This window comes from Gopherus flavomarginatus, chromosome 4, assembly GCF_025201925.1.
Source record: "Gopherus flavomarginatus isolate rGopFla2 chromosome 4, rGopFla2.mat.asm, whole genome shotgun sequence".
NCBI classification, from domain to species: Eukaryota; Metazoa; Chordata; order Testudines; family Testudinidae; genus Gopherus; species Gopherus flavomarginatus.
This window is the reverse complement of record NC_066620.1, coordinates 177,055,693-177,070,675: the sequence shown is the minus strand read 5'-3', so window position 1 is coordinate 177,070,675 and position 14,983 is coordinate 177,055,693. Positions and strand designations below refer to the sequence as shown.

Genomic DNA, 14,983 nt, shown 5'->3' with positions numbered 1-14,983 from the left:
ATTCAGGGGGGGTGTACACCCCCCCGGGGAGTTCTAGGGAAATCACTGGCTATATGTAACCTTATACCTGGCACTGACTCCCTGGTATCCTGACCTGACTCAACCCCAACTCTGCCACTTGCCTCCCACCTGCAACTTGGTGCCTGACCTAACTTCCTGGTATCCTGACCAGGCTTCACGCTGACCCTGCTACTTGTCTCCTGACCACATCTTGATAACTGATTGGTACACACAGGTTCACTGCTGCCTGGTCCTGACAGAAAAGATGCAGGATTGGGTGCATGGCAGAGGGCATGTGGAGATATTCACAAAATAGCGTAACTGGACAAATGAAAGCAAACACAGGTAGACTTTAACACAGTTGTGTCAATAGTGGAAGTGAGAGGATCCAGGAGCTTGTTTGTTTGCACCTACATGTCTGTGTAGAAACTAATTGTAAAAAGAGCTAGAGACATCAATCAGAGACTTACTAGAGTAAGAACTGCAGGATGGACTCCTTTTATCCTTTGCTTCCTGAAAAGCTCACATGCTACCTGAGAATTCTAATTCTATTTTTCCAAGACTTTGTTGCTGCAATTAAGCAGTTATGATGCATTCTTCAATAATTAAATAAGTTAAACAAGGTATCCTTAGGGCTGTTTGAAAATTTTCATGTGTCAATTTTTTATAAATTTCATGTGTCAAATTTTTATAAAAATTTGACATCAAATTTTGTTTACTATTTATTTTCCATTTTCAAACTAAGACATTTTTGCACATGAATTTTTAGAAATTTGAAATAATTAAAAATGATCTTACCAGGTATCTAAACTGGAAAAATCAAAATAATCGTTTAAAATGGAAAAAGAGAAACAAATGTTTTCAATAAATATTTATATTAATGCATTTTGTGTGTAAAAAAAACCAAAAACAAACAAAAAATGCCCTAAATTAGTTTTTGTTTTTAATTGTGATTTTTCATTTTATTTTTGCTTGCTCTAGTTATAAGATTCCTGTATCTCACGAAAAATACAATATCCAGTTAAGGTGAATAGATATATTATTAATTTCAGTTCTAAAGTATAGCCTGATAGTTTATACATTTTTGATCTACAATGTGAAACAGAACATGGATTAAAATGTGTCAGTACCACTGCCTTTGATTTAAATAAGAAGTTATTTTGATGCAAGTATCTGAATGAGTTTACAAGATGCATCTTTTTCTATTCAACCTCCTTTGAGTTTTGTATTCTATATATGCAGTAATAATGGCTACTTCTTAGATCTTCTTGAAATTGGGAAAAATAATTGATTATGATGGGTGAAAACCTGAGGACCATACCTGGGAACAGAATCTGCTAATCTTCTAATCCTAATGTGGGCACAGTGAAGATGAGGAAGATTCAAGTAGTCTTTATGTCCTCCTGTGGTCCACAAAAGACTCAGTCCCTCTATACAGTACTCCTTCAGGGGTAGGAAGGAGGCAGACTAGCATGCTGTAGGGGAGCAGGCTGCACCCCACAAAGGGATGTAATGGGTGGCACATTCCCCCTTCACTCCAGGGAGCTAGTCCTTACTAAGGCAAATACTCATTGACCTCACTAGGAATTTGCCTGACTAAGGATCGCAAGATTTATCCCAAAGTGCTTTGCAAACTTTATATATAGGAATTCCTCCACTCACCGCTGAAATGCAACCACCTCCAGTGTGGAATGTGGCAGCTGTTCAGCTGCTTGCAGTAATCCTGTATGACCATTTAAGGCAGGAGAACAGGAAGTGAAGAATTCCTTTACAACTGAAACTGCAAGAGGAATTTAGGGAGGCAGACTACAATTATACTATCTAATTTATCCAGGACACTGGTGGTAATATCCCTACTTTTGCAAAAAGGGGTCACTGGATTTTTAGTGAACACAAATGGATAATACCTCTAGCAGCACAGTAGCTCTTCCTGATTCCATGCTTGGGGATTACTTTAATATTGAGTCAGTGGGAAGTATGTCATATGAGGTCTTCCATCCAAGTACTGATCATATCCAGCCAGACTTAGGGCTGGTCTACACTATCGGGGGTGGAGAGGGGCAATTGATCTAACTTATGCAACTTCAGCTATGTGAATAACATACTTAGATCTACTTATTGCAGTGTCTCGACTGTGGTGCTCTCCCGTCGATTCCCCTTGCACTTCTCATTGAAGTGGAGTACTGGAGTCAACGCTAGAGCGACCAACAGTCAATTTATTGTGTCTGTACGAGACACGATAAATTGACCCACTCTGGATTGATTGCTGCCCGTAGATCCGCCTGGAAATGTAGACATGCCTTTAGTTAGTGAGATTGCAGCCTGAGGTGGCTATATTAATCAGGTATGACTTTGTCATTCATCAAATGGAATTGCTCAGGCCATAGTAAATTCACAAATGCTTCAGCAAATAACAGAATTGTAAGGTTCTCAGGAAAGCATCATAATGGGTTGAAAGACTTGGCTAAATATGACTGTCATTACTTATTTTGTAGGAGTTGGGGCCTGGAAGAAATTGCAGCATGTCATCGAAGAGAGTGCCATTTTACCAGAGAAGGCATAAACACTTTGATCAGTCCTACCGCAGCATTCAGACAAGATACTTGCTCAAAGAATATGCAGCAAGAAAGTAAGTATCATACATTTCCCATCAGTGTAGAGGAGCTTCTAATGCAGGGGAATCCATTTCAAAATGTAGGATTTTGTAAAAGGAAAACAAAAGTGACTTTGTTCTGAATTTCAGATGTATGGAGAGCAATGGTTCTCAATCTCTTCCATACTGTGAATCCTCTGTCCCATGATTTCCATACTGTCTAGCTGGGACCCCCTTCTGTTTAGCAATATGGAGTGGTCATGGTTCCCTGTTAGCAGTTTATTACCTCCAGGTTGGCAACTCCTCCCTGAAAGCAAAGTAATGACTCATAAAAACTCTCTTTGATTTTAGGGATAATCATTGCTATAGCATGTACTTAAGCATGGGAGCTGTTTTTTGTTTTTGTTTTTGTTTTTAAATTCTTCCTTCTGAATTTATTCCTTGAAGATGTTCACTGCCTTGAATTGGGGCCTCCTGCATTTTGGCTATTCCAGGTTGTGGTCATTGGGATTCTTATTTTTCCTTTTATACCAAGTTGCAATTCTCCCATGTTCAAAATGCCTTTCCTTCACCCATGTGTTCAAGGAACTGTATATCTCAAGTTCTGTTGCTAGGGCTATCTGAGATCATCTTTCTCCCAGGGTGTTATTGCAGCACTTCAGATCATCTCAGATGCTTGAGTTGTTTGGCCCCATCTGCTATAAATGGAAGGGGGCTACTGGAAGAGTGTTCATTGTGAGGGGTACATGCTCCTGGAATACATTTCATTCCCTGGTTAATCAGAGACTCATTTGGTGGCCTTCAGAACATGCCACAAGACCAACGTGAAGGATTAGAAAAACGAGGTTGGGAGTTGTTGTTTAGAAGTGGGAAAATACTGTAGGAGTCCTGTGCTCTCTATTGGATGTTCCATAGGTGGGGTTAGTGGTCCTGAGATTTTACTGAAATTGTTTTTATAAAATTGTACAATATGGTCAAAGATTGGCGTGGGCATAATGAATAAATACACTGAATTAAATTAAATAAAAGGGCTGACAGGCTCCATTGAGATAATGCTACTGGGCATTAGACACTAAGGCTGCATGGTAGTGAATGTAACCCAGCTTCAGTGTGTGAGGTGCTATGTGTAGCTTAAAATGTAAGTTCCTCTCACAACACTGCACAGGTACCAGTTGTTCCATTCAGCTGCTTGAATGTAATTTCTTTGAACTTTTTAATTCCGTGCTTTATCTGTATAGCCATTTTACAGTGATTTCTTTTTGTATTGGAAGGGTCGCTTCTAGACGGGCAGCTTCTTTTAGGTCCTCTGCCGGTACAGAAAGAACTACATGTAGGCTCTGTGCCAGGAGGTTGCACACCTCAGCTGAAGAAGAGTCACAAGAATACAGGAAAAGGTAAAGCTTGCATTGGTGCCTTTAAATCGCTTTGTTGGGTCAAATGCCATGGAACAGACACTTTTTTTTGTCTGTATACTCTAAGGGAGAAATCCTGGCTTTGTTGAAGTCAAGGTCAAAATTTCTATCAATATCAATGGAACCAGGAATTCACAGTGAAAGTTTATTGTAAGACACAGCGCTAAATTTGCAGTTCAGTAACAAGGCAGTCGCACGTTTTCATAATGGCTGTTGGCAAAAAACTACCCAGAAACCTCTGAAAGGTAGCATGGTGGCAAAGTAGGTTCATTGACAGAGCTGTCAACAAGATTGGAGCCTTCTTGTTGACACTATGTTCTTCATTAATATCTCATGGTTAGATTACCAAAGGGTTGTGTGTCTCTTACATCTTATATTTCTTAGACTTTCAGTCCAGGGTTTTACTCCAAGTTGGCTGTGAAAACAGACTTAAAACAAGAAGAAATTGAAATCTGCACAGAATCTGACACTTCTAAAAATAAGAGCAAATATACTGTGCCCTTACTGAATACTAAGATTACGTATTGGGGGCAGCTTAATTGTATTAGAGTCATCTCCCTAACATCCTAGTTATCAAGAGCATAACTTGCCCCAGTTGCAGCATTGATATGAAGTCCTATAATAAATGTGCTGACAACTATATTCCATTTCATCAGTTTAAGTGGCTGTATGTGCCCTGACATACTCCACAGTAAATACACCAAAGACTCAGCCAATGTATGTTATGAAGGCTATAGAAAGTGGAATGCATTCTTCTTTTTCTTTGAAGATAATGTGAAGGATTAAAGACTATCTCTTTGATGCCAGTTTTGCCATCATCAAGAGATATGTGCCCTGGAAGCAGGGTGCAGTTTAGAAAAAAATCTTAATCTGTTTTGAATTTTTAACCTATTTTATTATTTAAAGAGATACAGCACAAGGCAGAATAATCCTGGAGCTTACATTATGAAGAAATTATACAAAGAAATAGCTTAAATAGCCACACAAATAAGGGCTGGATTCAGTATGTATTGAAGTAAACGGGAGTCACAGAGCTGGAGGCCAGAAGGGACCACTGGATCATCTAGTATGACCTTCTGTATATCACAGACAAACACCACCACCCAGCACCCACACACTAAGCACAACTGAAATGAGACCAAAGTATTACAACCCACGGGACTAGACTATTATGTGCCACAGGCACAGAGGTGTACCAGTGCTCAAGGTTGCTGCATTGGCAGGAAAATGACCAAGCAAGAGATACTTAGATAATCCCAGCAAATGTCCCATGCGCCCCCCTCCCCCACACACATACTACAGGGGAAGGTAAAAAGTCCCAAATTCACTGCCAGTCTGACCTCACATATGGCGATGAGTTAGACCCTGAGCATGTGAGCTAGAACCAGCCAGCCAAGCACCTGAGAGAGAGATGGCTTGGGGCTGCCTCAGATCTCTGGCTTTCTCCCCTAGAATACACTGGATCCCTGGTGGTTGCTGGCTGAAACCCTGAAGCATGAGCTTTAGGAACATAAGACATACACCAGAAGTGAGCCCTAGCGCTGCTGAGTTTTTTCCTGGGTGATGGATTGGGTCCTAAATCCTCATCTTTTGTAGTGAAAGTCATGGAAGGGGCACGTTATGTCAGAAACTTTGAAGTTCACCTCGTCGGAATTTCCCTTGAATCATCCCATTGTCAAGGCAAGCAGGTGTGGATTGCTTCCTGGACCATAACCATCAACAAAGAGGAAGGGGCTCTTCCTCCTAAACATGTTGATAATCTAAGATAATGAGGAGTGTTGGGGAAACCTACTGAGAACAAGTGCCTCCACATTGCTCACCACCGCTCCCCATTATTCTCCATGCTTCAGGAGCCTTATTCTAACTGCCTTCTCCAAGATCTACCTTATCTGGGAGGATGTGGGGGGAAGAGACGGGTGCAGAATGACAAGCCTTCTCCTGACCTGGGGTGTTGGCACAGTAGGAAAGTTCTTACAGCTATTCCTGACAGGTTATGCTAAGTTTGCCTCTGCTGCTCACACTCCTTCAGAGGAGAATATGGTTTAGAACATTTGTACCTGTAGGTGTGAGGTGAGAGTGTGAACATGGCCCTCCTCCCTGTGCCTGAATGACTGCAGGGGGGTAGTTTGTGCTACATCGTTTTACAAAGGCGCATAAGGGCAACTGTAGAGCACATTACTCCCCATGATCTGGAGGTATTATGCTCACTCCTGGCTTATATGGGCAAAATGCCTCCAGCCACTGCTGTACCTCCCTAATTCACTTAGGGACAACCCAGCCTCTGCCCTTATGGTTTTGAAGGGTCTGTTGGCCTAGATGCTGGTACACATTCCCTGATTGGTGTGTGAATTCATTTTGCATGAGCTCCTTACTCAGCAGCAGAGGGTAGCATAAGCGCCGACTTCTAATGATGTCGGTGGGTGCTTGACTCCACTCTGCCTTGGCCTCACCCTGACTTCACCCCTGCCCCATACCTTCCTGCCCCCTCTCAACTCCTTCCCCAAATCCCTGCCCCGGCCCTGCCTCCTCCCTTGAGCACACCATATTTCTGCACCTCCCCCTCCCTCCCGGAGCTTGCTACAGCTGTTTGGTGGCTGCAAGTGCTGGGAGGTGGGACAAGGTGCTCTCAGGGGAGGAGGTGGAGGAGGAAGTGAGACGGGGTGGGAGGGGGTGGAGCAGGGCAAGGAGCTTGGCTGCCGGTGCACCCACTAATTTTTCCCTGTGGGTACTCCAGCACCCACAGAGTCAGTGTGTATGGGTAGGCCAGAGGATTTGTGTAGGGAGCCTGCAGAAACTGCTTCAGCCACTGGGCTGAGGCAGCCTCTATTGTGTGCTTCACTGCCTGAGGGGAGGATACTACTGCTTTTTACCCCCTTGGTATATGAACAGGGTAATGGCCCAGGATTTGATCTCCAGATATTAGAGTTCCATGTTGATGATTCTTATCTTCTACAAAATATGGGATATAGATAATGATACAAATAAGAACAAACAGAAACAGAGAGAGGGGAAAACAATAATACACAAACCACAAAAGGGTAGAGAAAAGAAGGAAAGAGGCTGGATAGTCTTAGGGAATTTGCTATTGATTTCTGTAGATTTTGTTTTTATTTAACTGTTTTCAGAATCCCTGGGCCACCTCCTCAGCTGTGATAAATCGGCACAGCTCCACTGACTTCAGTGGGACATTTCCAGTTACCGTAATTCCCATTGAAGATCTGGCCTCATATGCTCAGAGGGATGAGAAAGTAAACAGAAGGTTAATTCATTTGCAGTTTTTAAGACATTTGTTTTGAGATCTTGAGAGAGGGAAATAGTTCACATTATAGAATCTGCATCTGCGTAATGCTGCAAATAGGACTTCCAAGCCCTCATCTGCCTGCTGTGTATCAGTGACAATAGTAAAGCCTTGATGCTGGGTTAATCCTAAATAGTTTTCTCTTACCATTCAGGACTCATGAGCAAAAGTCTGATATAAGTGAAGAGAAGAGGATCCGGTTTGCTGCCAATTTGGCTGATGTGGAAGAAGAGCTTCGTTCAGCCAGACTCCTTGCAAGAGAACATCTGGATAGAGTTACCATACAAAGGATGGTACTGTAACAGAACAATTTTATTGCCTTTCCGAGCAGAACTCTAAACTCCATTGCAGTTTAGAACTATGCTTCACAGAGCCCAGCAGTAGTTTGCATCTGTTAATATTTGCATATAGCTTTCAGACTAACTCTCTGACACTGGTGCTAGATAATGCTCCTTCTCTCTGCTTTTTATTTCTATCCTGTGTAATAGGTAGAAGAACAAATGGCCTTGGAAAGACACACCATTGGAGAAAGTATAAGTCGAGCTCCTGAAATTTTGGTACGACTGAGATCTCATACTGTTTGGGAAAAAATGTCTGTGAGGCTTTACTTCACTGTACAAGGATTTCCTACCCCTGTTGTACAATGGTAAGAGGCCTTTCCAGCCCTCTAAAACCAGTGTTAAGTTTGTTTTCCATTTGGTAGCTCTGACAGAACTATTCAGTGTCATGTACATAATGCTTATATTAAAAACCCTTCATAATTCTCATAGATATGCTGGATAGTAGTTGTGGATACTTCAGTGTCATGTACATAATGGTTATATTAAAAACCCTTCATAATTCTCATAGATATGCTGGATAGTAGTTGTGCATACTGGAGTTAAAGGAGCAAAAGGACAAACTTTTTGTAGTGTATCAAGTAAATATATAATTCTGAATGACTACAAAAAATGGTCATTAATTTAACTGATAATAATCTAGCAAGTGGTAAAATACAGTGAGTTTTGCTAAATGGTAAATATTTTTGATGTTTTATACCAAGACAATAATATCTAGTAGTTTAACATTGGAAAGCGAGAGAGAATGCCTATGCCTGATGAGATGGGAGTGCATTATTTTGTCAGTTATATGGTGCAACCTCACTGAAAATGATGGGATTAAAATGGTACAACTGGGAGGAGAATTTGACCTTTGAAATTTACCACCAAAGTGTTCTAGCTGAGGTAAGTTATCAGGTGTCTTGTCAAGAGTCAGAAACAGCAGTAAGAGGCAAATTTCCACAAAAATCTGAGAATCATGTTATTCTTAGGCTACAATTCAAAATAGTTTTTTTGGACCTTTTAGTCAACAGAAGGAAGTTGGGATCTCTTTGTCTCTAGAAATCCTAATTGAAAGGAAGAGTCAGGTTAACTGGTGGATTTAAAATGATAAAGATGATATCCTGGATGACACAGCCATTTTCAGCACTTGAAAGAAACTCAGGCACATATATTAAAAATTGGAAATGTAGCTGATAAAATATCTATTCCCTACTTCTAAATAACACTGACTGAGCTAGAAATATGGGGTCTGATTCTCAGCTCCCCAAAAGTTTCTTTTGCACCACTCCAACAGTGCAAAGGATACTCAGTGATTTCAGCCAGCAGCTGAGGATTCCCCTAGAACAGATGAATCATGAGCAGGTTTAGGTTGGGAATAGCCAGACATATGCCAACTCCTCCTGGCACTCTTCCTCAGCATTGTGTGTGTGCACGTGCCATGGTGGACTGGAGGCATGCCAGAGTGGGAAGAGTGAAATTAGAGCATCATGCTCTCAGGTGATCATGGCCAGTATAGCATCCCTTAGAGGACCATTATCTAGCAGTGCAAGTTGTTCTAACTCATGCAAGGGATCAGTTTGGCCCCCAGGACTGAGGAGGGGCATATAAGTTGCATGAAGCCAGCTGACTCCTCTTCACTAGGTTCCCAAAATTGCTGCTCTGTGGATGTGAGAGCAGAATTTTGCCCTCAGTGTACTAATCGGGCCTGATTCTGACGTCATTTACAGCCGTGTAAATCAGAAGTCTCACTGTTGTGAGAACCAAATTAGGAGCATAGTTTCTCTGCACTCAGCCCACCCTCTAACCCTTGCCTGCCCCATCACCTCCCTTCCCTACTGTGGAAGGTATTTTTTTTTATTTGCATGTGGCAGTAATGACCATACACACCCTGTTTGGGGCTTTCACAGCTTTTGAGTTATGTGGCCAACTTTAGCTCATGTGAATAAAAAGTAACATTATGGTACCTAACCTCATATATTATCTATGTGTACAGCATATGCAGAAAGAGCTGTAAGATTTCTGTGGGCTAGACTGAACTATAAGGTTCAGTCCTGAGACGGGAGTGGCAAATTCTGTCCTAGGGGAAGCCCAGGGAGAGAATTGTCTCAGTCACAGTTCTGTCCCTGCTGCTCCCCTTTTTTACCTGAAGTGACTTGTAAGTTGCATCCTCATTAGCTCTACTTCTGTTTATGCCAGTTAGCTCTGATGGCTGGTGTGCTGGGGAGTTCAACACACTGTGGGTGTGTAGCTTCACATGCACACACACGCCCTAACTACAACTGCTTCCTTTCATTCCATTGCATGACCGTGTATGGGCAGGTCACGGTCAGGCTCTCTGTATCTATTTATGTATATAGAGAGAGCTCAGTTATTAATACATGACATCCTGATGGAATATCTTTAACTTTTACTGTGGTTTATTTATTTTTTTCTTGATTGTTAGGTATAAAAACGAGGAATTGATTTCACCTGCAAGTGAACCAGGAAAGTACAGCATTGAAAGCAAATATGGAGTGCATATGCTGGAGATACACAGGTAGCTTATTCTTATGAATAACAGAATGTTGTTCAGATTATGACTTTTAACTGAAATTTCATGCAAATACGTCTGAAAATTTCTATAATGTATTACAAAAGAGTCACAAAATACAGCACATTTAACTTCTGCTTAGCTGTTACTTTGGTTTAGGTGACAAGATACCTCTTAAGTAGTCTCGGTATGGGGTCAGTGTAACAAAAAGCTAGGGGTTTCTATCATAGCGCCCAAACTGTCAGCAAGAAAAAACACATCTAGAGGTAAGTGAGCAGAAAAAAAGTGTCAATTTTAAAAAACCCTCATAATAATATTTTAATCTCATCATTCTGGCAGATAGAGTGGAACAGTTTGTTCTCCTTTAATAGTCTATTCCATCATGGCAGCAACTCTTTGTTCAGAGCCTGAAGCTTAGAAAAGTTGAGCTAGTTGTGGCTAGAAAATTCAACAGCTGGTATTTGGCTCTGTTAGCAGGTTGTCATGTTTTGCTTACCGTAACTCTTCATTGTTTTTGTTTTCCTGTTGGGGATGGGAGAGTCCAGTGGTTTCTTTAAAAGGTTTTAAGTTCTGAAAAATATATTTTTTATCTAATTTAAACCATTATGTCTTGAAGACAATTTAAAAGTCATGGCATGAAAGAAAAACAAATGTCATAATAAGTGTCAGCACTCCCAATCAGTCCTCGCTAAACCTCAGCTGGGACAGCGTTGCAGTACTGTCTTTCACAGGTAATATATGACTTGGTACAAGTTTAAAAAAACCAAAAGCAACCACAGTGTGGACTGAACAATGGTGTCAAGACAGAAAAATAAGTGTCTAAATGTTTGCATCTGTCCTTACTAATTTACCAAAAATATGACTTCAAGCTACATTCAAACAGTTTGAACTTTTGTGTTTGATATTTGGCTGGCCAAATATTCACTCACCCATCCTGTCTCCAGCCATAGCCCTGAGCTAGCCCAGGCAGAAGTAGAGGAACAGTAGTGCACCATTCCTTCTGCTTGAAGCAGGAAGCCCTGTCCCCAAACCTTTGGCTTCTGTAGAAAGGAATAGCTAATCCCTAACCTCATTCCTTTTGCTCCAGTGGGTAATGAAGAAATTTATTCCTGTCTAGAAGATTTCTGCAATAGCCACCGGGCTCTGCCCCAGTTATCTTTATTCTTTACTCACCTTCTTGGATGAGGGAGGAGACTATTAGCCGCCTCCTCCATCTTCAGAATTCAGTTTGCTGGCCATTTCCCACACCCTTTAAGGGCCCAGATAGTGGCTGTCCCATACTATCTGTCCTGGCCCTTTGGGTGCTAGGGAGGGCTGGTGAGAGACGCAGGCAGCCTGTCCAGCAGTGAGAATGGAAAAACTCTTCTATTGCTATTTGGGAGAGTGGGAGTGGTAGCTAGTGGGTGATGTTTGGGTGACTGAGTGCCAGTGGGTGGCACCTAGGGTGAGTGTGATTGTACCTGGGTGCCTTTGTTGGTGCCATCAGGTGGCTGTGTGCAGGAATGTGGGTATGGTTGCTTGTGAGTAGCATGGGGGTGAGTGGAGTAGTTTTTTGAGTGCCTTTTGTTGTGCCAGTGGATGGATGTCTAGGGCAGGGATCAGCAACCTTTGGCACACGGCCTGCCAGAGTAAGCACCCTGGTGGGCCAGACCAGTTTGTTTACCTGCCGCATCTGCAGATTTGGCTGATTGCAGCTCCCACTGGCCGCCGTTCGCGGTCCCAGGCCAATAGGGACTGCGGGAAGCAGTGCGGGCCGAGGGTTGTACTGACTGCCGCTTCCTGCAGCCCCCACTGGCCTGGAATGGCAAACCATGGCCAGTGGGAGCCACAGTTGGCCAAACCTGCAGACGCGGCATGTAAACCAGTCCGGCCTGCCAACGTGCTCACCCTGGTGGGCCGCATACCAAAGGTTGCTGATCCCTGCCCTAGACATCCATCCACAGGCACAACAAAAGGCACTCAAAAAACTACTCCACTCACCCCCATGCTACTCACAAGCAAAAATACCTGCATTTCTGCTGTGTTGGTGCCTGGCCGGGATGGTACTTGTTCCCCTCCCCAAATATTTCCCCCCTCTCCTCCCTACCAGGTACCTGCGCTCACCTAGACAGCCACCCACTCCCCCATAGGCATCCATACCTACTCACACTCATCCAGACACACCAATAGAGTCATCCATAGGCACCCTCAAAGGCTCCCACATGCACTTGTACTCACCCTCTGGCATTCCCCCTTTCCTAGACACCACCCATTGGAACCTACGCCCATACATACTCACCCAGACACATCCATGCTTATCCAAACAGTTAACCCCTGACACCCATACACTCACTTCATCTTTCCTATTCTCTGCCAATACATTCTTTTCCAAGTGAAGCTTCCCAACTGCTCCCTGAATCATTCACATTTTGCTTGTTTAACAGTTGTTTGCCAAAAAGATCCCGTCTAATTGGGGCAGCTTCATGACTGATTCTAACTCTGAGGCATGCACTTTCTTAAACTAACATTTCTAAACTCTACTAAGCTACTTTATTACCACTTTCTTTGATGTGAAACTGGTTTGTGGACTGTGTGAAAATGATAGAAATATGACATGCACAAGGTTCTTCTTGAATTGTGAGATCGTCAAAAATTGCAGCTGAGTTACAGACAAGCCATGGAAAATTGTGGAAAAGTAATAATGGACCTTGTTGTTTGCAGTAATAAAGCCCATTATTACTTTTTTGCTCCTTTTCTGCTGTTGGCCACCCGGAGGCTCCTGCTGTTGGCTGCTTAGAGCTCCTGATGTCAGCCCCACACCACTCCCGTCGCTCCCGTTGTCAAAATTCAGTGTAAGCCTAATATTGCAGAATACACAATTTCTGAAATATCGCAAGTTAAGTAGGGCCTTATACATGCAAGAAATAAAAGCTCACTTTGAGATTACTAGCTATACTTTTTTAATACAAAAAAATCCTGCCTATTTCTTGTATTTGGAAGGAGAGAAAAGATGTAGTGTAGTCCTTAAAATGGAAGATCCAACTATCTGAAATGTGCATAAATTTGTTTTTGGATATAGAACAGCTAAGATTATTTACCTAGCCACTTCTGTACTCTTCTCAGCTGTCCATATCAAAGTGCTGAGCTACATGTCATCTGAACTGTGGTCACTTAAAATGGCTTTGGAATTTCTTGGCTGTCTTCTTAGCACTTCTCCGAGGCTTATGTAGTGAACTTTTACTTATGATGCAAGTGTGACATTTATTCCTATGAATATACTGGATGTTTCTTGTCCCCAGATGGAAAAATTCTTGAGATGCCAAAAACAGAGCATCACCTAATTTTAGAATTGTAACTGGAAACTTTCATCTGCCCATTTATCTCAGAGGATTCTCAACCTGTACAGTAACCCAGATCACCTTCATAGCTCCGTCTCAGATTTTTAAGACATCCTTTGGTCAATTTGCCATGTCTTCTGGATTCTCATGAGACAACTCTTTTCATATACTGTTGATTTCTGGCTGTTTGGAGGGGTCTTATGCTATGGGACCTGAGTTCAAGTTCTGTCTTGAGCAGTAAAGACAAATGGTATTGATGGTGGCATTGTAATTCTAACTTGTGCACTTCCCCAAATCCCATTTCACAAGTCTCAGAAACATAGTCATTGCCATACTGCATCAGGCCACTGGTCCCTCTAGTTCAGTATCCTGTCTCTAACAGTGGCCAATATCAGATGTTTCAGAAGAAGGTGCAATAAACCGTTTAGGGGACAGCTATGGAATAGCCTACCCATAGGCAGGGCCGGCTCTACAGTTTTCACCACCCCAAGCAACGCACTGAATTGCAACCGCAGACAGCGGGAGAAGTCCGTGTGCCCGTAGGGCAGCAGGCGCGTTTCCATGGTGATGGCAATTCCATGGCAGCTTCTATGTTTAGCTGAAGCCGCCGCGGACAGATTGCCACCCCAAGCACTAGCTTGGAATGCTGGTGCCTGGAGCCAGCCCTGCCCATAGAGGAAATTTCTTCTTAACTCCAACCAATTAGTAACTGGAGTATGCCTTGGAGCATACAGGTTTATATCCCTTCTATTTCTGTAAGTGTGAATGTTCTCACTATCAGTACAAATGTTCTATTCTTGTGATAATCAGATTTAGCTTCAGTGATATCACATAGCTATGTGTTCCCATGGTCATTATGAAGTATTTTCATTTCACTCTTTAAAACTTCTTTTTGATTTCATTGAATGTCCCCTTGTTCTTGCAATAGGAGAAATAGGATCATTTCCCTATACTAGTCATTATTTTTGTCTTTATTATGCCCCCTAGATGGGGCTCCATAGTTAAGACAGAAGGCCAGTCTTTTTAATATTTCTTCATATGGGAGCCTTTCCTGGCCTCTGATTCTTTTTTTCTCCTGGCTCTGAACAGGATCTGTTTCTGCTCTATTCGTTTGAGCTAGGATGAACGCAGTATTCCAGCTGCAGATGTACCACTGATTTATATAATGGCAGAATATATTTTCTGTATTATTTCTATCCCATTGCTTATACATTCTTTTTTACTGCTGTTGCACCTTTACTTTTATTGATCTGTGGTTTTTGTTGTTGTCTACAATAACATTTAGATCTCTCCTCTCACTGTTTACAGTTAATTTAGACACAGCAATGTTTGTGACTAGGACAAAAGATTTCTTCCAGCATGGATCACCTTGCTTTTGTCAAGACTGTATGACTGAATTGGAGCGCCTAAGGTTGTGGCTTGGGTGCAGGTGAGAGAGCAGTGTCTCTGTACCCTGTAATCCCGCACCTCATCAGGGGAGTGGTTGGAGCATGAACTGCAGTACATTACCTCC

At 42.4% G+C, this 14,983-nt stretch overlaps 1 protein-coding gene across 1 annotated transcript in view; it reads left to right on the top strand.

Annotated features, from left to right (window-relative positions):
• MYOM2 (myomesin 2) overlaps nt 1-14,983 on the top strand; it is a 122,975-nt gene that overhangs the window by 9,978 nt on the left and 98,014 nt on the right. The window contains exons 2-6 of the mRNA XM_050950610.1: nt 2,496-2,629; nt 3,865-3,987; nt 7,458-7,596; nt 7,792-7,949; nt 10,067-10,159. Coding sequence (XP_050806567.1) covers nt 2,523-2,629; nt 3,865-3,987; nt 7,458-7,596; nt 7,792-7,949; nt 10,067-10,159 — 620 coding nt within the window. The 5' untranslated portion in view covers nt 2,496-2,522. The remainder of the gene's footprint in view (nt 1-2,495; nt 2,630-3,864; nt 3,988-7,457; nt 7,597-7,791; nt 7,950-10,066; nt 10,160-14,983) is intronic.